The following is a 21870-nucleotide window of genomic DNA, read 5'->3' as shown; positions in this document are numbered from 1 at the left end:
GGCAAGTAAAAAGTCGGTCCCGGTTGTTATAAATAAATATTATATTATTGGACAACTCACACACGGTCATTTGTTTCCAAACTAAGCAGAGCTTGTATTATGGTAACCAAATAACTGATAAACATACATATATACTTCTAAATACATACTTATATAGATAAATTGACATCCAGGCTCAGAACAAATACTCGTGCTCATCACACAAAGATTTGTCCCGGGTGGGATTCGAACCCACCACACGCGGCGCTACGGTTGTTGCGGCGAGGTGACCGCTTAAACCACTGCGCTTTTATCTACTAAGATAACAGTCGTTAAGCCATATCAAAGGCCTTCGGGCGGCTTGAACAACTTTGACACTAGGTTGACCACTAACAAGAACACTAAGAAGAAGAAGAACACGTTGAGTGCCGAAAAGGGCCTAGAACACCTCGTCTATGTCGCACTTGCAGTTTTAGAAAGGCTGATTTAACACATGGTTCAAAACGCCTCGTACAGTACGAGGCGTTTTCAGTTACTGAAAAGTAGAGCAAAAACAGTGTCGCTGGTACCGTGTATATCAGGTTTTTAAGACATATTATAATAAAAAAATAACCAATAAATTAAACCATCTTTATTATCTAAAAAAAGATGTACATAGGCCAAGATGTATATAATATGATGATGACGATGATAATATATACTTTTAGCAACCCGAAGGGTAATTGATTAAAAAAAATAAACAGATTCACAATAAGTTTGATTTAATTAAATAATCACAAGAAATAATGTTGTCCTGACTTTATATTTGATTCTAATATTCAAACAAAGGAAACAGTCAACAGTGTACATAAAAAGAACCACTTATCTGAGACACGTAACGATCACCAACGACCTTCTTGCTCGAGCGCCAACCGAAAAGTGAAAGGCTAAGCACTCGCGCAGGCCTTTTATAGAAGTCACTGGTGGTGTTACCCTCCTCGCGTACAAAATAATGCGTAAAAAAATATTTTTGTCTAACAATACAATATAAATACATAAATACATTAGGAAAATGCACAGACGGTCATCTGAATCTAAGCTAACCAGACAACTGATAAACATTCTTATATACTTCTTAATTATATACTTCATGCAAGCTCAGACAAATACTCTTGCACACAAACATTTATCCTGGGCCCAATTATTGCGACAATATATTATAATAAACATACATAGTTATTGTATTTTTTTTATCCCATTGCCTCACTACTGGGCAAGGGTCCCCTGATTGAGGGAGGAGTTATGAAACAATTAGTGTATATTTGTTCTGATGAAGTCTTCGAAGGCTGATAGGCGGGTGTACACGTCGGGAGCGCCGCGTGCGCAGGGAAAGCCCCACGACACGACGCCGATCTGCACCCCGTCTGAACGCCTCGTCAACGGGCTGCCGGAGTCACCCTGAATATACAAGAACAATAAAATTGTTATAACTCTTTCTTTTGTTAATGCTGTAGCTCGATGTTCTGCCATTATTGACTACCGACAACCGCATAGCTAAAAATGAAAAATAAAAATATGTTGTAAAGTAAGTAAGTAAGTAAATGTTGTAAAGTAAAAAAGTAATAAAAATGAAAATATGTTGTATGAAAATCTAATCAGCGCCTCTAACGGGTGTCGAAGGAACTATTTTAGCAGTACATTTTAAATGTCATACTTTCGATACTCGACAGTACAGACCTCAAAGGATCATAACTATTAAACTTTCGCGTTGCATGATTAATCTACACTAGTATTATAATTATAATATTATAATCTATACTAATACTAATATACTAATACTAATCTATCTATCTATCTTCTATATCTATACTAATATTATAAAGCTGAAGAGTTTGTTTGTTTGATTGTTTGTTTGTTTGTTTGAACGCGCTAATCTCAGGAACTACTGGTCCGATTTGAAAAATTCTTTCAGTGTTAGATAGCCCATTTATTGTAGAAGGCTATAGGCTATATATCATCACGCTACTACCAAAAGGAGCCGAGTAGCAATAAAAAATGTTACAAAAACGGGGAAAAATTTTGACCCATGTTCTCTTATGTGACGCAAGCGAAGTTGCGCGGGTCAGCTAGTATGTAATACGATACGGGAATTAAAACAAGCTGTAGTGATGGTTCCGCTCACCGGTCGGCTTTGACGTGTTATCAATGCATTTTCTTCTAAAGTGGTGGTTAAAATTTACTACCTAAGTAATTCAAAACATATTTTGTATCAATATTTCTGAAGAAATTGATAATTAGCAATAGCAGTATCACGTCAAACCCTCCAACGGTAATAAGAAAGATAAAATTTTACAAGAGACGGCAAAAACTGTTTTTTTTACTAATTCGGGTGCTATAAAACTAAATTAAGACCATTGTTTCATCAGAAATAGGGAAAAAATAGTTATAAATAACGCTTCTTTACAAGAACAACGTGATATTCTTTAACTACAACTTTACAACAGAGCCATTTTAAACAATTAAGTGTTGATAAATTCTATAATATTGATAATTTTTATTTAGAAAAACAATTAAATTGTTGTGGTACATAACCAATGTGCTTTCTGAAAATAAGCAAAAATTACCCAGTTTTGAATTTCGAGTAAAAAAACTTTTTTTGAAATGTCACGTTGCTCATGTAAAGAGGCCATAATTACTTAATAATTTTAAATACGTACACGGCAAGTACCAAATCCTGGTAGATGGTACGTGCAGAATTCAATGTGTGGTTCCAACTTGAAGGCAACATCTTTGAAGTGTGTTGATGCCTCAGCTACTTCAATCGCACACCGAAAATTGTCTAGCGTGATTACCTCCAGTTCCATCAGAGTAATAGGTTTTGTACCCCATAACTGAAATAAATAATCCATACTAATATTATAAATGCGAAAGGAACTCTGTCTGTTTGTGTGTTTGTTACTCAATCACGCCTAAACTAATGAACCAAATCGCATGAAATTCGGTATGGAGATATTTTGATACCCGAGAAAGGACATAGGCTTCTTTTTACCCCGGGAAAATGACGCATTCCCATGGGAAAACTTAGGTGGTGGACGAAGTCGCGGGTAAAAGCTAGCAATAAATTTAACCATTGCGGGATAACTCACACACGGTCATCTGATTCCAAACTAAGCATAGCTTGTACTATGGTAACCAGATAACTGATAAACATACTTATACATATACTTCTAAATACATACTTATATAGATAAATTAACAACCAGGCTCAGAACAAATAGTCGTGCTCATCACACATATACTTGTCCCGAGTGGGATTCTAACCCGCCACGCGCGGTGCTACGGTTATTGCGGCGAGGTGACCACTTTAGCCACTGCGCCAAACGTACAGTAGAAATAACATAAAATCACAATCAATCTTCCGTGTAATCTATGAACAACAGCAAAACCACGCAAAAAATAAATCACGTTTGTTTTGTGGCAAATAACACTTATTCAGGTATTTATTTCAAACTATTTTTAGTATTTCTTTGCTTCATATAAGTATATAATATCATCTGTGAATACTTTAACAGTCTAGCTAAGCTGTCACGGTTCGTGACACTCAGGAAAAATAGTTAATAAACTCTTTTTTTTTCTTTTAAAAAAATACTTCTCCCGCACGGACACAAAGTACAACCAGACCCGAAACAATTATTTGTGGATCGCACAAATAATAGTTCCATGTGGGAATCGAACCCACGACCTCCCGAAACAATTAAGTCAAAAACGTCGATTAACGCAGTATGCTTTTTACTCCGAGAAATCTTTTCACGCGGACAAGCTAGTATATCAAAGTTAAATATGACTTACATCAGTATCTCCCCATCCAGCAACCACTACCGGTACTCCAGGTCCTATGACGTCATAACTGACATACACACTTGACACTAAACTGGTCATTTCAACGCGATGTGTGGTGATGAGCAGACTGATGTCGTTCTTGTTCTCTTGTTCCACATAGTTAGGGTGTGACACGTTTCGTAGTAAGGTGTAGGAGGTACCTTCTGTGTTCCTGTTGTTACTGCCGACTGTTGCTCGAAGAGATCTGTAACGAACACGTTATCTATACCAATATTATAAAGCTGAAGAGTTAGTTTGTTTGTTTGAACGCGCTAATCTCAGCAACTACTGGTCCGGTTTGCAAAATTATTTCAGTGTTAGATAGTCCATTTATCGAGGAAGGCTATATAGACTATATATAATCACGTTACGACCAATAGGAGCAGAGTACCAGTAAAAAATGTTACAAAAACGGGGAAAATAAAGACCCATTCTCTCTTATGTGATGCAAGCGAAGTTGCGCGGGTCAGCTAGTTATTCTATAGTCTGACAATAGGGATGTTTCCAAGGTAACAGAACAGAAATTACGAGTATGATTAGTCTGCCAGTCAGATAATTTAAAAATTTTAGACACGTATTTTATTTTTCATTAAAAACCGTTATATAGCCTGAAGCCTTCTGACATTCAACACAAAAATATTTTTTCAATTCGAACCAATGCAATGGTTCCTGAGATTAGCTCGTTCAAACAAACAAACTCTTCAGCTTTATATATTACTATAGATATCGATTTATTTATGTCATAAGCTTACATAATTTTAAAAGCTTTACGTACTCAACAAGGGATCCATTGACGTACATAGCACGTACGCAGTGAGCAGCCGTGAGGACAGTTCTCTTGGAGATGAGGGACCCTCCACAGAGGTAGGTCCTGATAACACCACCGGTGGACAGGTTCACCATGTGAGGGTGGGCACCTTCGTCAGCTATTTTGCCGTTCATAATAGGACGAAATGATGAATCTGAAAAGTATTTAAATAAATTAATTAAATAGTTTATGACTTGAAAGGTCTGGGAATGTCCCCGAATCTCATAACTGTCTTTCATTTTCATAAAAAAATTAAATGACTTTCCGAACAACCTAATATTGATTTATATGTTGAATCCACTGCTTAAACACTTGGGCAAATATAAAAAAATACCTGATAATACGTCTAACTCTCTACTTAAATTTTTTGTCTTGTAATAGTGTAACTGTATCCAGAAGGGGATAATATAACATATAGATGTTATGTCTACATCAGGGCTTCTTATCCTGGAGTAATAATTAAATAAAATATTGTTTAAACCATTGGGCGATTAAAGAGAGTGGCCAGGAGCTTCTTGCCAGCCCTTCTCATTGGCCCTACCTTCCGAACTGGCGGTAAATTCACTCTCTGTATCACTGACTATCACCAGTGTCAGCATTTGATCTATATGAATAAATGATTTAATTTTGCTATTGATTTTGAATAGTAACCTATTTTTTGCAAAGCTACATAAGTTTTACGGGTTTAATATGAAGATACTTGAAAAGAACACGGAAATAAGAAAATCCGGACAAAATTATAAATGCATACGTCTTTTGATTGTACAAAATTAATATGGACCGTTTTTTCTACACTTGATGTTTTTAAATAATTTCGAACTTATGTAGATTACTGACAAACACACACTGATGCAAGAAAAACATTAGAAAGTTTAAATCTTTACTTTGACAATTATTTACTTTACAGAAAGTTACTTTAGAGATTCGTTCCATCTTTAGGATTAACAATAAGGTTATTTATTCTACCTAAGATCCCTATCCCTATGCCCTAATTTATCTTTAAAAATTTCTGTTAAACCTAAAATTCGCAGTGAGGGTTTACGTACAATTTCCAAGGAGGACTGACGTCAGACAGGCGTCCGGTCGTAATAACGTCATCCAAATTTCTATACAGCACGTTTTTGAGAAGGAAACATATTGACCTGATCCTTTTTAACGTGGGATAAGAACAAGATAAAGAAGAAACATACCTGCATAAGGCGAGAGCAGAAGTACACAAATTAAAATCACGAACATTTTGTATCGTAGTGAATCCATGGCTGATGTAAAACTGTCAGTGCGTTTGTTAGATGCTAAGCTATTTATACCAGACCTTATCTCTTGTTTAGGTACGGGAAAACTCTGGGATTATGAGTAAGTACCTAGTTAAATATACTTAAGGAAAATTTGGGGTAAATTCGATTAGAGAAATAAGTACAGCTCGCATAAAAAGCTAGCGACGAGTTCAGTTTTCCAGTTTTATGTATTAAATATCGCTATGAATAAAATTTTAAAGTAACTCCTGTATTCAAAAGTCGGTGTTGCTTTTTTTTCTATCGGTACATGGTTATTCCCGAAATATTCGGATTTTCTTTTGTTTTGAACGTTCACTACCTAATAGTATCAAGTGTTAAAAAACGTGTTACTGATGTATTACGTATTATACATGAAATGCTCCTATGTTTTCTAGTAAACGGGATGAGTCTCCTATTATGAAGCATAAAGTCTGCACAAATAGGAATATTCCTGCAGTAATTGAAGATCACAAAAAAACAATTTCAATAGACTTTCCGCAGATTTTTTTATTGCTTTTTATTTATTTATTGGTTTGTAGACAACTCCCGCACTAAAAATTGATCTTGTGTCGCGGGGACTTTTACAAACATACAAACAATGGACACAAAGTACAACCAGACAACCGAAAAAAATTTTTTTGTGGTACACGCAAATAATTGTCCCGTGTGGGAATCGAACCCACGACTTCCCGACGCAATGGCGCAAAATTCGTTTAGTGCTTTGGCGTGATTGATATAATAAAATTCCATATACCCAAATACCAAAACTTTTGCATTTATAATATTTGTGTTCAATGTGTACATATATACAGTAGAAATCCTTATATAACACGGAATGTTGGTAAAATACCAGTGTATATGCAGCTGGCAATTATTTGTCGTTATTGTATGTTTATGAAACGGTTCACCGCTTTACTGTTATCATATACAGCTGATATAAAGAAAAGAGATAAACACATTATTTAATAGTGCATCTCATTATCTATCTCATGGGCAGACGTTTATTCGTTCTATCCATAGAAAATGGAAGGTTGTCAACGTCTGTCTATCTATCTATATAAAATTTCCATGTCACAATCTTAGTTACCGTTCTCCTCCGAAACGGCTTGACCGATTCTCATGACATTTTGTGAGCATATTGAGTAGGTCTGAGAATCGGCCAGCATCTATTTTTCATACCCCTAAGTGACACTGTTTTTTTATTTATATGGCAAAACAACGGTCTATGTCTGCCTCTGTGGTGCAGTGGTTTAGGTTGCCACGCCGCTGCCGATGCTTCGGGAGTTCGTGGGTTCGATTTCCACACGACACAATTATTTGTTCTAGCTACAAATAATTGTTTCAGGTCTGGTCTTACTTTGTGTCCCGCGACACAAGAGCAATTCTTAGTGCGGGAGTATTCTTTCTTAGAAAGAAAGTGCGGGAGTTATCTCATAAAACGAAAAACAATTGTTCCGTGTGGGAATCGAACCCACGAACTTTTGCAGCAGATCTTACATAGAGACATTGTTTTAAGTAAAACTTATTCCTGTGCTACCCTGTTCCTCAAAGACAAATAAAAACGCCAAAAATTGTGTAAAGGCAATGTAATAATAATGAAAATACGAAATCTACGACGGCCTGTAGAATTTTTTATTGTATAATCTTCTTTTTTCTTAGGTAAATAAATAATACTATATATTATAATAGACATACTTAAAATCAAAATCAAATCATTTATTCATTTAGGTCAAGTGCTGACACTTATGATAGTCAATGATACAGAGAGTGAATTTACCGCCAGTTCGGAAGGTAGGGCCAATGAGAAGAGCTGGCAAGAAACTCCTGGCCACTCTTTTTAATCGTCAAATGATTTTAACAATATTTATGCTGGTATAAAACGTTGATGATGTAAGTAGCTGCTACCTACCAACACTACCGAACACACTTTGGTCATAACATAAATTAAATTAAATCAATATATTAAGGTGCTAAAAATCAAGACATAAATAGTATTGGAAGCATGATGGGAGCATCTACCCACATAGAGTAATGAAATCATAAGAGGCATTTCAAGAGCATACTGTGGTAAAGGAAGTACAGTTATTGAAACGTAGTTACTTTAAAATTATGGCAGTCACCACACCCAGGACGACCAGTCACCCCAAGCAGCACCCGTTCACGAGTATGACGCGTGGACCAGCCATCACCCCCTTCGCACATATTAGAGGGAAGGGGGTGACCCGGCACACGACGCCGCCGCAAGCAATGACATTTTAGTGAGCATGACGAACCTTGGCATGGGAGCCCACCATTTCAATGAAAAAAAGATAATGAATACCACTGAGACTCGTGCAATACCTCTCTGTTACAGACTTAAAAGTAATGAATCAATTAGACTGTGTTGTTTTTGATAAAGTCTTCGTAAGCAGAGAGGCGGGTGTATATGTCAGGAGCGCTGCTCGCGCAAGGATAGCCCCACGACACGACGCCGATCTGAGCCCCGTCTGAAATGTCCCCGTCTTGTGCATAAAAATTCAGCCAGTTACTAGTTTAGGGAAATAACTGAATATTGTTAAAAACTAACTTATTTTGAATTGATGCTTATTTGTCGAAACATATTTATGATTCCTTATCAATTGCCAAAATAATACGTAACTAGTATTTGGGAAAAACCCGTTTTGTTGACAATTATTTCAATAATGAGATACAGATCACGTTAACTTTTTCCCTTGAACTGCGACAAAATTACTTAAATGCTACAAAATAAGGTACCACGGCCTCCCGAGGCGATGGTAGCGGCGTGAAGACCTAAACCACTGCGCCACGGAGGCAGTCGCAGTCGATTAGGAGTATTTTTATTGATTTACTAGCTGACCCGCGCAACATCGTTTGGGTCACATAAGAGAGAATGGGTCATAATTTTCCCCGTTTTTGTAACATTTTTGACTGGTACACTGCTTCTATAGGTTGTAGCGGAGCTGGAGGCTCCTCGATAAATGGGCTATCTAACACTGAAATAATTTTTCAAATTGGACAAGTAGTTCCTGAGATTAGCGTGTTCAAACAAACAAACAAACAAACGAACTCTTCAGCTTTATAATATTAGTATAGATTATAACGTCGGGTTTGTCGAGTTGACAGTGTTCGAGGTGATGAAGTCCTGGAAGGCGGAGACTCTCGCGTACATGTCGGGAGCGCCGCGAGCACAAGGGAAGCCCCACGACACCACTCCGATCAGTTGCTCATTGTCTCGTCGCATCAGCGGGCTACCGGAGTCACCCTGACAATTACAACCAAAATCAATCAAAAACCAAATCATTTAATTTATTTAGGTCAAATATTTACACTTACGATAGTCGTTACAATTACTGTAGATCAATTCTTTATTACTATCGACTACCGACAACCGACCTGTCATCGAGAAATTTTGTATGAAAATCTGATAAGCGCCTCTGACGGGCGTCATAGGAACTATTGTGGCAATAGGTACAGTCTAAATGTCAAAATGTATATGTGTAGCTAGCCGGTTGTCGGTAGTCGATAGTGGTAGAGAATCGAGGTACTGAATCTACCACTAGCTAGGAAAGGGGGTAGATAGCAACTCACGGCCACTCTTCAATCGCCAAAAGTTTTACAATGTGGTTTACACAAAGATATTTATTACTTGTTTTAACCTATAACTGTTCCACTGCTGGGCAAGGGTCTTCTCCCAAACGGGTGGGGTTAGGCCTTGAGTCCACCACGCTGGCCAAGTGCGGGTTAGGGACTTTGCATGCCCTCAATAAATGTAAACAATTTTTAGGTATGCAAGTCCGATCTGCGCATGGCCCGTCACTGGTCGTGTCGGTTATACGTCTCACCGGGCTATGACAGTCAAGGAATAGAGAGTGTACTTGGACACTAAATAAAGTCCTGCATCGAATTCCTACTGACAATCAATTTGTGAACAAGTGTTCATTGTTTTGGCCTTTGGTTTGTTACCTTAATAATGTGCTATACTTACAGTACAAGTACCTCGTCCAATAGCGCGGAAAGTGCAGAGTTCAATGTGCGGTTCTACAGGGAACCCTTCATCATTAAACTGTTTCCTCGCGTTGTCCACTTCCTTCACACAAACCTCACTTGCGACTGTAGATACGTCTAGCTGCATCAGTTCTACGGATTCCGTCCCGTGGGGCTGCAATGCAACAACATAATTACCAGGGAGAGCATTGAGAACGGTATTTGATAAACCTTAAAATAGAGATGACGTCAATTTTTTTTATTAAATCAGGCAGGTTGTAAAAAAAATAACTCAAGGATTTTTTGTTTTAGAAACAGTATCAAAAAATTACGGCAATCACTATGTCGAAAAGTCGCATGACGTCGTGTTAGACTTCAAAATGTTCAACAATGTGACGTCATTATTCCTCACTCCATAACTTGGCGATTGTTAAATTATTTTAAATAGCCGACCCGCGCAACTTCCCTTGCGTCACCTAAGAGATAAGGGGTCATAATTTTCACCGTTTTTGTAACATTTTTTACTGGTACTCTGCTCCTATTGGTCTTAGCGTAAATCAATCGATAAATGAGCTATCTAACACTGAAATATTTTTTTAAATCGGACCAATAGTTTCTGAGATTGGCGTGTTCAAACAAACAAACTCTTCAGCTTTATAATATTATTATAGATTTTTTAATAATCTGCTTGACGGAGTAAACCATTGCGTCGGGAGGTCGTCGGGTTGGACACGGAACAATAATTATTATTTGTGCAGTCCACAGTTGTTTGTATATTTCTAAACTTCCGAACGACACTAGAGCAAAGCTTAGTGCGGGAGTAGTCTTTAAAAAAAACAAAAGAAACTCTCACGTTAGTCTTGCCCCAGCCAGCGACTCTGGACGGGACTTCACCTCCAATATGTTCATAGCACAAGACGATGGGCTGTACCACACGAGTGTAGACCACGTCTATAGCAGTAATGAGGAGACTGATGTCGTTCTTATTGGTCCTGGTCACGTAATGTGGGTGGGTCACGTTGCGGATCAGTGTGTAGTGAGTACCGCCATGGTCCATGTGGTTCGTACCGACGGTTGCGCGCAGGGAACTGAAGGAAAATGAGAAAAATAGGCTTAATTATTACATTCATACATTAAATCAGGCCTTATTCCCATAGAGGTAGTCAGTACCAGAGAACAACGCTTGGTACGATCCTTACAAACTTCCTTTTGCTAGAAAATGACCTAAAAATTTGCTTAAAAGTCCTACTTAAGTCTCCTGAAATCTCAATAAACTTCTCATGCGGCTCCGATAAAAATTGAATTTAAACCTTGTTGCGCTGAGCATATCCGTGCTTCGGCGGACACGTAAATAATCGGCCCGGTCGTGGTCAATCAAGATAGTAATCGTTAAGCCATGTCAAAGGCCTTTCGGGCTTGAACAACTTTAACACCAGGTTGACCACTAACTACTAATACGTCAAAAAAAGTTGGAACCTTTACTCACGTCGCAAGAGCTCCATCTTCGTAGACAGCGTAGACACAGTGAGCTGCAGTCACTATCGTCCTCGGCGTGATGAGGGAAGCCCCGCAGACGTAGACCCTAAACAAACCCCCGCTAGTCAGTGCGACCATGTGCGGATGAGTACCGTTACCAGCTACCGTACCGTTTGTAATGCAGATATGCGGGTGACCTGAAAAAAATCAGGTATAAAGTATATTTTTCAGAAAAAAAGCCTGCCCTTTACGAATGTAATGCGTAGGGATTGGCCTTGGTTTCTGAGTACATTTAGGGTTAGTTAATCTATTCAATAGCGTTTTTTTATATGAGTTTTAACGCTATTGAATAGATAAACTACTCTTATATGTACCTCAGAAACCGGGGGTTAGCAATTTTTTATATGTTATTTTATGAAGACCATCGATTTGTTCAAATACAGCAGAGATATATGAGATTTGTAATAAATACTAATGATGATTTGACGGTTTGTTGTGATTGAACTGTCCTAAAGATCTGTCAAGCATGCAAGGTTGCATAACGATGTTTTCCTTCATCGTTGGAACAAGTAATCATTACTTCTAAAACACACATAACTTCGAAAGGTCATTCATTGAACATGCAACCACTTGCGCAGGAGGCACCAACTTGTGCCACTCGGCAATCACTGTGATGAATAGGACTTTAAAATACACGTTCTAAGTTCCTACCTTCGGGTGGTAATATAGCATGTGTGCCATTTCTGAAGCTGGTTGCTGTAGTGTCATTGGCAGCGGTGACTGGCAGTCCAGTAATGATCGGTAACCCAAAAACACAAATAACTAACACTAACATCTTAAATAGTTTGGTTCCGTGGATATCATAAGACTGTGCTCAAAGATACAGTTTATTTATATTATAGTATATTTCTTATCAGTTGTTTTATAACTACTGAGGGCCATTTCCTACGACTATCGACTATCGACAACCGAATATCGACTCTTTATGAAAAAAAAAGTAGCCCTATCCTGCCTGTAAACGCCTAACTTTTTAGATGTGTATCTAAAAAGTTATTACTTGTTTTAAATATTGTGAAAAATATAGCAATTAATGCTTTGTCAGCTTTGTGAGCTATAAAACAGTCCTTGAAGGCATGCAAGGTCTAACATGGTTAGCGTGGTGGACTTAAAGCCCTCCCTTATTCCAGGAGAAGACCCTAGCCAAATATCAGACAGACGTTTATTTATTATAATAATAGTATTTAAAAGACTCCCGCACTAAGTTTATCTTGTGTCGCGAGGACTTTTACAAACATACAAACAACGGACACAAAGTACAACCAGACCCGAAACAACTATTGTGGATCGCGCAAATAATTGTTTCGTGTGGGAATCGAACTCACGACCTGCCAACGCAATGGCATTATATATGGCTTAACATTATAGTCGAAAATAATTTGCTTATATGCTGTTCGGAAAGTGAAGCAGAGAAGATTTATCTCTAGATTCTAAATCATTTATAATTATTCAGTAAACAAGCGGAACGACTTACTTACGTTTTCTTATGTTTATTAAATAGTTCATAGTATAGGTTATCAAACTCAGCTGATATAAAACGGGACGATCAAGAATGAAATGATCTTTGCTATTACTATCTTGATCAGTCTTCAGCATAAGGATAGTTTTATATCAGCCTAGCCTTTCTTCTAACTATGTTGCAGCCTGCTTCTATTCTCACCAGATGCAGCTGAAAACCAGTATTTTATATCGAGCGATTGTCTATCCGACCTCCACGATACCTTTCGATAAGACTAGTTGTCAGACTTTCAAGCTTCTGACTACTGTTAACAACTGTCAAAGATGTTTGAAAATGACGCCCGGGACCCACAATTTAACGTGCTTTCCGAAACACGGAGGAACTCGATATGTATAAGATTGTCACCCATCCTCAGAACAACCTCGGCAAGCGTCAACCAAGGCACGAGCTCTTCGCATAAGGATAGTTAACCAGATACTAAAGAACAAAGATTTTTCGTGGCCAACAATTATGACGAATTGAAACATTTTATGATATAATAAATTTAACCCACTACAATAATAATATCTCACTGCTGGGCAAAGGTCTCCTTTCGTTATGAGGGAGGGATTAGGCCTTGTGTCCACCACGCTGACCAAGTGCGGGTTGGGGACATTGCATACCTTCAAGAACTGTTCTAAAGAAATCTGGGGCATGCAAGGTTGCATCACGATGTTTTCCTTCGCCGTTGGAACATACGATACATCATCATAATATTGCCGTTGTATTAAATAAAACGCAGGAATTAGATATTGCGGTTAACGAGATATATGAATCTGGTACAAATGATGACGTCGCCGCGTCATATGTTTGAGTGAACATTATAGAAGGGGAAGAACATAATTTGATAAGAGCATGTATAAGAGTAAAATGATACAAGACGTAAATGACAGTTACACGTAAGCAGGGAGTGTCTTATGAGAAAATAAAATGTTCGCGTTAATTATTTGTGCTCTCGCGTTATCAGCTACAATAGGTATGTAAAAATCATCTTACTAAGTGACGTATAAGCTTCCGATATCTAGTGTCAATCTCGTACCGGCCGGGTAACAAACAGTCTTTTTATGCGTCAATATTATTGACCATTTTGAGTTTGTTTTATCAGCCAAATAGTTCTATTTCTAGACAAGGGTCTCCTCCCAAATCGGGGGAGGGGTTATGCCTTGAGTCTACTACGCTGGTCAAGTGCGAGTTAGGGACTATGCACGCTCTCAAGAAAAACTTTGAACAATTTTCGGTTTTATCACGTCGTTTTCTTTCAACGTTAAAGCTAGCAAAAGTATCCCAGATCTGTCGTTAGGAGTGGTTACGAATTCTTCCATTTTAAACTATTTATGCATTTATTGGGTAAAGACTACTTGTATACCTGTGAGTTCTTTCAACTTTAAACAGTTCATGAAGAAACGCAGAGTCCTCCACCCGCACTTGGTAAGCGTGGTGGAGTTAAGATTAGGCCTAGTAGCATGTGATATCATAAGTATTCATAAGTCATGTTGTTGTTTGTCAGATGTGGCGCAGTGCAAGTGTCTGTCTGATTATATACAACTTGTCGACAAGAGTGGATGGCTCTGGGAGCAGCGAGAACTCGCCACCTTCGAGGAAGCAGCGCAACACTGTAAACAACTAAGTAAGTTAAATATTACTTAACAATCTGTCTAATTTAATAATATTATCGACGCCCATCGCTAGAGGGGTGTTATAAGTTTGACGCGTCTGTCTATCAGTTTGCTTTCTCTAAACGAAGTAAGAATGATGCGTATTTTTTTGTTTCTGATGGCTGTAATAGAGACAGTTTTTAGCTACAATTTGTGAAGATCGTTACAAATAGATATACTTTTTTAATTTATTTCTTTTAAGAGGAATTTTGTGTATATTAAGTAAGTACTTACATTAAGCTAACATACAAAGTACACAATTGAATTCAGATGATACTTCACCGCAATGTCATAGCGTCCCACTGTTGTGCTCGGCTTTAGTTTTATCTGTGAACCTTTTCTTACAATGACTATAATATTTTTATTTGCATGTTGTTGTAACAGATGCGGAACTAGCGAGTCCATACAATGCGGCGATACTGGACGGAATGAAGAGGCTCATGGACGCTGATCTTGAGTACCACGTCTCCCTGAAAGTTACCTTACGACCGCTTCAGCTTCCGAACAGTAAGTACAATTAATATATTGTGTAACGAAACGTACAAGTAATCTAGACGAAGCTTTTATTAATTCTGTAGCCGTTGGTGCTTCTAAAATCGTTAGAAACCGTTTTTTTTTTCTATAAAACATTTCCCGATGACTCTATAGCATCATAAAATCAATCTGCTCTTAAAAGAGAGACGAATATATTCTCTATTTATAATGACTTGTTATTTAATTGAAACTTTTCAGGTGTATCTCAAGACGCCGCAGTTGCACCTGAAATGACCAAGTTGCTTCAAAACAAACTGTGCGTATCAATGAGTGAGGATGAAGTTAACATGGTGCCGTGTTCAAAAAAACTGCGCTACATGTGTTACGTGCCTGAACACAACGAAATTAATGTTTGTGGCGAAAATGGTGAGTACAGAAATATATATTACTTTTTATAATATCACACATCTACGTGAAGATACAGAAGAGAGTTGTATTGTGATTTTTTTGGTTATTAAAATTTGTCCATAATTTTGTTGGTCTCGTGTAAGAAGGGCGAGCCACCTGTCGAAAAGTATTGTTGTCTAACTTCCAACTACTGTTGAGATCATTATAATAACTATAAATATCATTATATTATAGAGTACCTATTCATCATTCATATTGACATTTGGTTTAATTCCAGGATATCAATTCAAGAACTCGACCGGTAGTTGTTATAAAGTTCATACTGAGCATCGGAGCTGGCAAGATGCCAACGCTGTGTGTATGATGGAAGGCGGATACTTGGCTGTGTTGAACGATGCTGAGGAGAGCCGGGTTGTCCAGGAATTATTTCCACAAGATCATGCATTTCCGTTTTTCCCCGATTGTACAAAGGAAATTGACCCAATGTACATAGGTTTACAAAAATTGTATCAAAACGAGTGGTTAGGTGTTCACGGTGAGTGCACTTTTTGTATTGAAACTATGTAACACATCGGATGAATGAATGAATAAAATAAAATGTTGTGTGAAATTAAATTTCATTCATTCATTCATTCGGTAGTGTAAGCAACCGTCGCGCTTAGGTCTTGGGTTTAAATCCTGGGTCGGACCAAAAATGTTCGTTCTTAACGACCGACGTCTCGTTATATTTGAACTAACCTAACTAAGAACTATGAAACTGATTCTTGGTTACTTTGAGCATTATTCAAAAATATTTGAATTATCAAAGTTGAGGTCGCCACGCCGATACCACTGCGTCGGGTGGTCGTGGGTTCGATTCCCACATGGAGCATTTATTTGTGTGATCCACAAATAATTGTTTCGGGTCTGGTTGTGCTTTGTGTCCGTTGTTCGAATGTTTGTAAAAGTCCCCGCGACACAAGAGCAATTCTTAGTGCGGGAGTAGATTAATAATTAAGTGTGTATGTCACTGAACTTCTCTTAAACGACCGATTTTGATGAATTTTTTTGTGTGTGTTCTCTAAACTCTAAACCTTTCTCAGATCCCCATCTGAGAAAGGTTTAGAGTCACAATTTTGTATATATATATATATTAACTGTTTCAGGTGAAAAATGCGAGTGGGATTGGAATAAAGGTGAACCAAATAAGTTAAACATTGAACACTGCGGCACAATGATTCGTAATGGAAAACTGAACAACATCGAATATCACTTGAAAACCATATTTATTTGTGAGCGTGACGCGAGAGAATTGAGGCATATCTATCAGACGGAGTCACTGCTAGATCAAGTAGTGGATTCTACGACCTCTAAGGATGCGGCCTCCCCCGTGCTTGATGCGGCCAATGTCTAGGCGACAGACATGCATAAAATAAATACATATCTATAAGTAAAATGTCATAAATAATAATAAATATAATAATAAATAAATATCATTGGACTCACACACGGTCATTTGATTCCAAACTAAGCTTGTACTATGGTAACCAAATAACTGATAAACATACTTATATATTTCTAAATACATATTTATATAGATAAATTGACATCCAGGCTCGGAACAAATACTCGTGCTCATCACACAAAGATTTGTCCCGGGTAGGATTCGAACCCACCACACGCGGCGCTATGGTTGTTGCGGCGAGGTGACTGCTTAAACCACTGCGAAAACGTGCAGTTAAAAAAGTAATAAAGTTAAAGTTGTAGTCTTATAGTAAAAAGTCTATAAGTATGACTGCCTCCGTGGCGCAGTGGTTTAGGTCGCCAAGCAAATACCACTGCAACGGGAGGTCGTGGGTTCGATTCCCACGCGGAGCAGTTATTTGTGCGATCCACAAATAATTGTTTCGGCTCTGGTTGTGCTTTGTGTCCGTTGTTTGTATGTTTGTAAAAGTCTCCGCAACACAAGAGCAATTATTAATGCGGGAATTCTCTTTTTAAAGAGAGGAACATATAATATATGCAGGAACTAGCAGCCCGCCCCGGCTACGCCCGATTTAAGCAGCTTTCTAAAAAAAACCGTATCAAAAACCTTTGCGTCGTTTTAAAAAACTAAACGTACATACATACAGACATAGGTACAGACACGGGAAGCGACATTGCGTTATATTATGTAGTGATAACCAAATAAATAACACGTTACGTAAATTTTATTTATTATTCAGTCAAGAAGTAGCTTTTAAACAGTGTTGGATGTGATGAACTGTTGGAAGGCGGAGACTCTCGCGAACATGTCGGGGGCGCCGCGAGCGCAAGGGAAGCCCCACGACACCACTCCGATCTGAAGACCATTGTCACGACGGACCAGCGCGCTGCCGGAGTCACCCTGAATGAAGAAAACATACGTTAGCTAAAGTTATTTTACACAAATAATAACGGTCTAGAGGAGCTCGTGGCTTAGTTAATAACAGCCGCGGGAGTCGATCTATGAGGTTAAGCTACGCTTGCCGAGGTTGTTCTGTGGATGGGTGAACATCTTAAACATTCGTTACTCAAAGCACGTTAAATTATGAGTTCCGGCTGTCAGTTGTTAACTGTAGTGAAAAGCTCGAAAGTCTGACAATCAGTCTAACCGAAGGATATCATGTAATAACCCAGGTAGGTGGGTTGTGGAGTTCCGATAGGCAGTAGCTCCATCAAAAATACTGGTATCTAGCAGCATCCGGTGAGTTTGGAATTCCGGCGACTCCAACTTTCATCGTAATCGGTTCAGTAGTATTTGCGAAAAACTGTAACAAACATCCATACATATTCACAAACTATATTTATAATATGAGTAGGATACTTACGTTGCAAGTACCGAAGCCAGGTGAGTGAAAGGTGCAGATCTCGAGGTGTGGTTCTACGGGAGGAGCGCGCATGTTCAGGTCGATGGAAGCCTGGGCGACTCCAGCCACGCACTCCTCGCCGCCGATGGTGCTCACGTCCAGTTGCAACAAGGCTGCGGAGAGAGCTCCGTTCGCCTGGAGACAAAATAACACTTCTTTAATAATTACTTCAAGAGGTACGGTAGAATCGAACAAAACTTATTATGAAAAACAAAACATATAATATTATTATATTGATTTCGAGTCGGCTAAATATATCCGCACAAAATTCGGATTATGGAGAATTTTCGCGTCGCCATCTTGGGTTCTTCAGTCGTTGACGTTTGACGAAAATGTAGTTGTTACCATTTGATTGTTAAGGCTATTGCCGTAATTGCTGTAGTAAAGTTCACCCGAAGCGTTTAGCGAAGCCGGGTTTTCATATAGTTATTTTTATATTTACTAGTTACTGCAAGCTAGTGGCGCAATAGTAAAGGTCACCACGCCGCGACCGTTGCTCCGGGAGTTCGTGTTTTCGATTCCCACACGGAACAATTATTTGACCGATCACCAAATATATTTGTTCCGGGTCTGGTTGTACCTTGCGTCTGTAATTTGTATATTTGTATAGTCCCCGCAACACAAGAGCGATTCTTAGTGCGGGAGTAATTAAAAAATATATATATGTCTAAACAACTTACCCTAATCCTGCCCCATCCAGCGACTCTAGACTGGACGCCGGCTCCAACAAAATCGTAGCTCAGTGGGATAGTCTGGACCAAGTTGTTCAGCGCCACATTCGAGGAGGTGATGAGGAGACCGACGTCGTTCTTGATGGTGCCGTGAACGTAGTGAGGGTGGGTCACGTTGCGAGATAAAGCGTAGGTGGCGCCGCCAGAGTTCCAACGGTTGGTACCGACTGTCACACGGAGAGAGCTGGAAAGAATTACAAGATTTAATTTTGACGTGAAAAGATGATATTGTTTTGTTACATACATAATATCACGCCCTTTTTAGAGCCTTTTGTAGAGACCAAAGAACGCCACATGGTACAATCTTTACAAACTTCCTTTGTCTCACTTACTTTCATACATCTCGTCCCATGTGATCTCGTATTCTCGGATCTCATAAATCTATACTGTTTTTGACATTTCATAAATCAGCTTTATTTGACTGGTAGTCTACCCTGCCATTTAAAGCCCATACAAAATATATAGTGTACCTATTTTAATTTAACATACCTAGTAAGAGATCCAAAGCTGAAGACAGCCTGGATACAATGAGCGGCGGTGAGGACAGTTCTTTGCGTGACGAGAGAGCCTCCGCAGACGAAGCTCCTGACTAGCAGACCAGTGCTCATGGCGACCATGTGGGGGTGGCTGCCGACCGCCGCCTGGGTCCCACCCACGATGCGAGCGTTCACATCAGTGTGGTCGAAGAAGATGGACATGTCATCTTCGGGCATTGGCAGGGCTAGAATAGAATGCAGCATTTGAGTACGAATAGTTAAGTACCGAATAATTTTGCGGCAAAATCCTTTTTTCTAAGATGGCGGCCGGGGGACAAGGGTGGCGACCTTGAACTTAAGCTAAAAAAAATTAAATTACGTCCGAAACACGCAACCCAAAATGTAACTTTTCAGTGATGTCATTAAGTTGCCTTATACATAAGTTAATAATGATTATTTTTTGAACTAGCAGAAAAGCGCGGCTTCGATCATATGTGGTGAGAAGAATAATCACCGCTTTTTAGGGTAATTTTTTGGATAAGTATGTTTGATTCTAAATTATAGTAGTATGTTCATTCGTGAAAGTTACAGACAGAGAAATTTGGATTTAAAATAAAGTGGTTGGGTTGGTATTGTTATTTATGAATTTGTTTCTCTACGTGGACGGAGTCACGGGTAAGAGCTAGTTACATTATTAACACTTAAAAAATCGTATATCAATTGATTCGGTTGTAGGTACGACTTAACGTAATTAATTAGATTAATAAGAATTAAAATCTGAAATCTAAACGATTGTTAAGAGATAAAATTAATTCATATTTCTCGTGTGAGATAAGATTGAATTAATCAAGTAATTTTATTATAAGCTTATAAATCCGTTGATAAGTTTTAATCAGTTATATCTATTGTTGTTCAAACGACTGATTCACCTACGTAACGAACTAACAAAAACAAGACACGCTTTATGGTATAAATAGTATAATTATATTATTTACAATAGTGTCCTTCTGGTTTATATACGGCTACGGCACCCAGCTTCACTGGAACCAGCTAACTATGCAAGACTTTGTTTAGTGTCCAAGTATATGCACAATACACAGGGACACTCTCTTTTCGTTTAATCTCATAGCTCGGTGGGATAGCTAAAACGACACGACCAGTGAGAGGTCAGGCGCAGGACCGATGGCTTTACATGCTCTCCAAGTATGGAGGTCTACAAACTCAACTTCCTTAATCCGGAATTTCTTAGATATTCTTACCGGAATAACTGAGAAAAGACTTTTTAAACAAGGACCTTGCCACTTTCATTTATATTAGGAAAATGATTTTTAATTAATGTCGGTAATAAAATAACAATTTAAAAACAGGTAGTTAAGAGAAGATCGTAGCCATTCATAGTAGATGTTTTTTTGAAGTCATTTACTGTTGGGTGGTTCTCTATTAGAGTGAGAGAGAAGTTGGACCATGAACTCTCTCAATCTCTCTTTGCGTTACTTTAAGAACTGTTTAAAGAACCCTCAGTCAATTTTCTTCACGGAGAAATCTTTCACCGCATCTACCACCATGGCGGAAGGTGATAATTATTTAAAAAAGCGTGCTTGATTTATTTTAATAACATGCTTTTTCTGTCACCACTGAATTTTAGAAGTTAGCTTTGTATGCTAAAACTAAATATCCACTGAAGAATGTCAAACCATGAAGAAACGTGGTATTTCTGTGAGTTCTTTCAACGGTTCTTGAAGGGACGTAAAAGGAGGAATTGAGGAGGCTTAGTTAACAAGAGCCGCGCGGATCAATCTCTGAGGTTAAGCAACGCTTGCCGAGGTTGTTCTGTGGATGGGTGACAATCTTATACATATCGAGTTCCTCCGTGTTTCGGAAGGCACGTTAAATTGTAGGTCCCGGGTGTCATTTTCAAACATCTTTGACAATCGCTAACAGTAGTCAGAAGCTTGAAAGTCTGACAACCAGTCTTACCGAAGGGTATCGTGCTATTACCCAGGAAACTAGGTTGTGGAGGTCAGATATGCAGTCGCTCCATGTAAAATTCTTGTATTCAGCTGCATTCGGTGAGACTGGAAGCCGACTCCAACATAGTTTGGAAGAAAGGCTAAGCGATGGGCCATTATAATTGCAAGTTGGTACTTACCAAAGCACCCAGCCACGAGAGTGAACACCAGAAGTCCGGTTTTGTATTCCATATTAAATGACGCCCGAAGACTATTAGCCAAGGTTCAATGTCATCGTACTTATACCAAATTACCGATATCGAATTATCTAAAACACTGATTGATTACGATACGAGAAATAATAATTACACTATCT

The 21870-nt window shown here is 38.5% G+C and overlaps 4 protein-coding genes across 4 annotated transcripts; 1 reads left to right on the top strand and 3 right to left on the bottom strand.

The window, feature by feature from the left end:
- Nucleotides 1-634: 634 nt before the first annotated feature.
- Nucleotides 635-5918, bottom strand: LOC142977164 (chymotrypsin-1-like). The gene is made up of 5 exons (XM_076120905.1): nt 5836-5918; nt 4613-4799; nt 3808-4042; nt 2676-2849; nt 635-1416 (listed from the first exon to the last, which is right to left on the bottom strand). Exons 1-5 carry the CDS (start codon nt 5900-5902, stop codon nt 1270-1272), a joined length of 810 nt encoding a protein of 269 aa, XP_075977020.1. The 5' UTR covers nt 5903-5918; the 3' UTR covers nt 635-1269.
- Nucleotides 5919-8983: 3065 nt separating this feature from the next.
- LOC142977262 (chymotrypsin-1-like) lies at nt 8984-12235 on the bottom strand. Its single transcript, XM_076121045.1, has 5 exons — nt 12091-12235; nt 11390-11576; nt 10757-10991; nt 9905-10078; nt 8984-9181 (listed from the first exon to the last, which is right to left on the bottom strand). The coding sequence occupies exons 1-5, from the start codon at nt 12212-12214 to the stop codon at nt 9014-9016; spliced, it is 888 nt and encodes a 295-aa protein (XP_075977160.1). The 5' UTR covers nt 12215-12235; the 3' UTR covers nt 8984-9013.
- A 1573-nt stretch (nt 12236-13808) lies between these two features.
- On the top strand, nt 13809-16957 carry LOC142977010 (uncharacterized). Its single transcript, XM_076120675.1, has 6 exons — nt 13809-13910; nt 14442-14561; nt 14974-15096; nt 15322-15489; nt 15749-16006; nt 16617-16957. Exons 1-6 carry the CDS (start codon nt 13865-13867, stop codon nt 16862-16864), a joined length of 963 nt encoding a protein of 320 aa, XP_075976790.1. The 5' UTR covers nt 13809-13864; the 3' UTR covers nt 16865-16957.
- A 692-nt stretch (nt 16958-17649) lies between these two features.
- On the bottom strand, nt 17650-21778 carry LOC142977254 (chymotrypsin-2-like). The gene is made up of 5 exons (XM_076121029.1): nt 21695-21778; nt 19559-19790; nt 19019-19253; nt 18300-18473; nt 17650-17836 (listed from the first exon to the last, which is right to left on the bottom strand). Exons 1-5 carry the CDS (start codon nt 21744-21746, stop codon nt 17690-17692), a joined length of 840 nt encoding a protein of 279 aa, XP_075977144.1. The 5' UTR covers nt 21747-21778; the 3' UTR covers nt 17650-17689.
- Between the last annotated feature and the right edge of the window lie 92 nt (nt 21779-21870).

Source organism: Anticarsia gemmatalis, chromosome 12, assembly GCF_050436995.1.
Source record: "Anticarsia gemmatalis isolate Benzon Research Colony breed Stoneville strain chromosome 12, ilAntGemm2 primary, whole genome shotgun sequence".
Classification (NCBI taxonomy): Eukaryota; Metazoa; Arthropoda; class Insecta; order Lepidoptera; family Erebidae; genus Anticarsia; species Anticarsia gemmatalis.
The sequence above is the reverse complement of the archived record's forward strand: the minus strand, read 5'-3'. Positions and strand labels throughout refer to the sequence as shown.

Coding starts and splice junctions, on each gene's coding strand:
- LOC142977164 (XM_076120905.1), bottom strand. CDS start 5,902: ATGGATTCACTACGATACAAAATGTTCGTGATTTTAATTTGTGTACTT. Junction 4,043..4,612: donor GTCAATGGATCCCTTGTTGA/GTACGTAAAGCT, acceptor TGTTCGTTACAG/ATCTCTTCGAGCAACAGTCG. Junction 2,850..3,807: donor CTGGATGGGGAGATACTGAT/GTAAGTCATATT, acceptor TATTTATTTCAG/TTATGGGGTACAAAACCTAT.
- LOC142977262 (XM_076121045.1), bottom strand. CDS start 12,214: ATGTTAGTGTTAGTTATTTGTGTTTTTGGGTTACCGATCATTACTGGA. Junction 11,577..12,090: donor TGCTATATTACCACCCGAAG/GTAGGAACTTAG, acceptor GATTTTTTTCAG/GTCACCCGCATATCTGCATT. Junction 10,079..10,756: donor CTGGCTGGGGCAAGACTAAC/GTGAGAGTTTCT, acceptor GTTGCATTGCAG/CCCCACGGGACGGAATCCGT.
- LOC142977010 (XM_076120675.1), top strand. CDS start 13,865: ATGTTCGCGTTAATTATTTGTGCTCTCGCGTTATCAGCTACAATAG. Junction 13,911..14,441: donor CGCGTTATCAGCTACAATAG/GTATGTAAAAAT, acceptor GTTGTTTGTCAG/ATGTGGCGCAGTGCAAGTGT. Junction 15,490..15,748: donor TAATGTTTGTGGCGAAAATG/GTGAGTACAGAA, acceptor GTTTAATTCCAG/GATATCAATTCAAGAACTCG.
- LOC142977254 (XM_076121029.1), bottom strand. CDS start 21,746: ATGGAATACAAAACCGGACTTCTGGTGTTCACTCTCGTGGCTGGGTGC. Junction 19,254..19,558: donor AGCTTTGGATCTCTTACTAG/GTATGTTAAATT, acceptor AATTCTTTCCAG/CTCTCTCCGTGTGACAGTCG. Junction 17,837..18,299: donor CTGGCTTCGGTACTTGCAAC/GTAAGTATCCTA, acceptor TTCTTCATTCAG/GGTGACTCCGGCAGCGCGCT.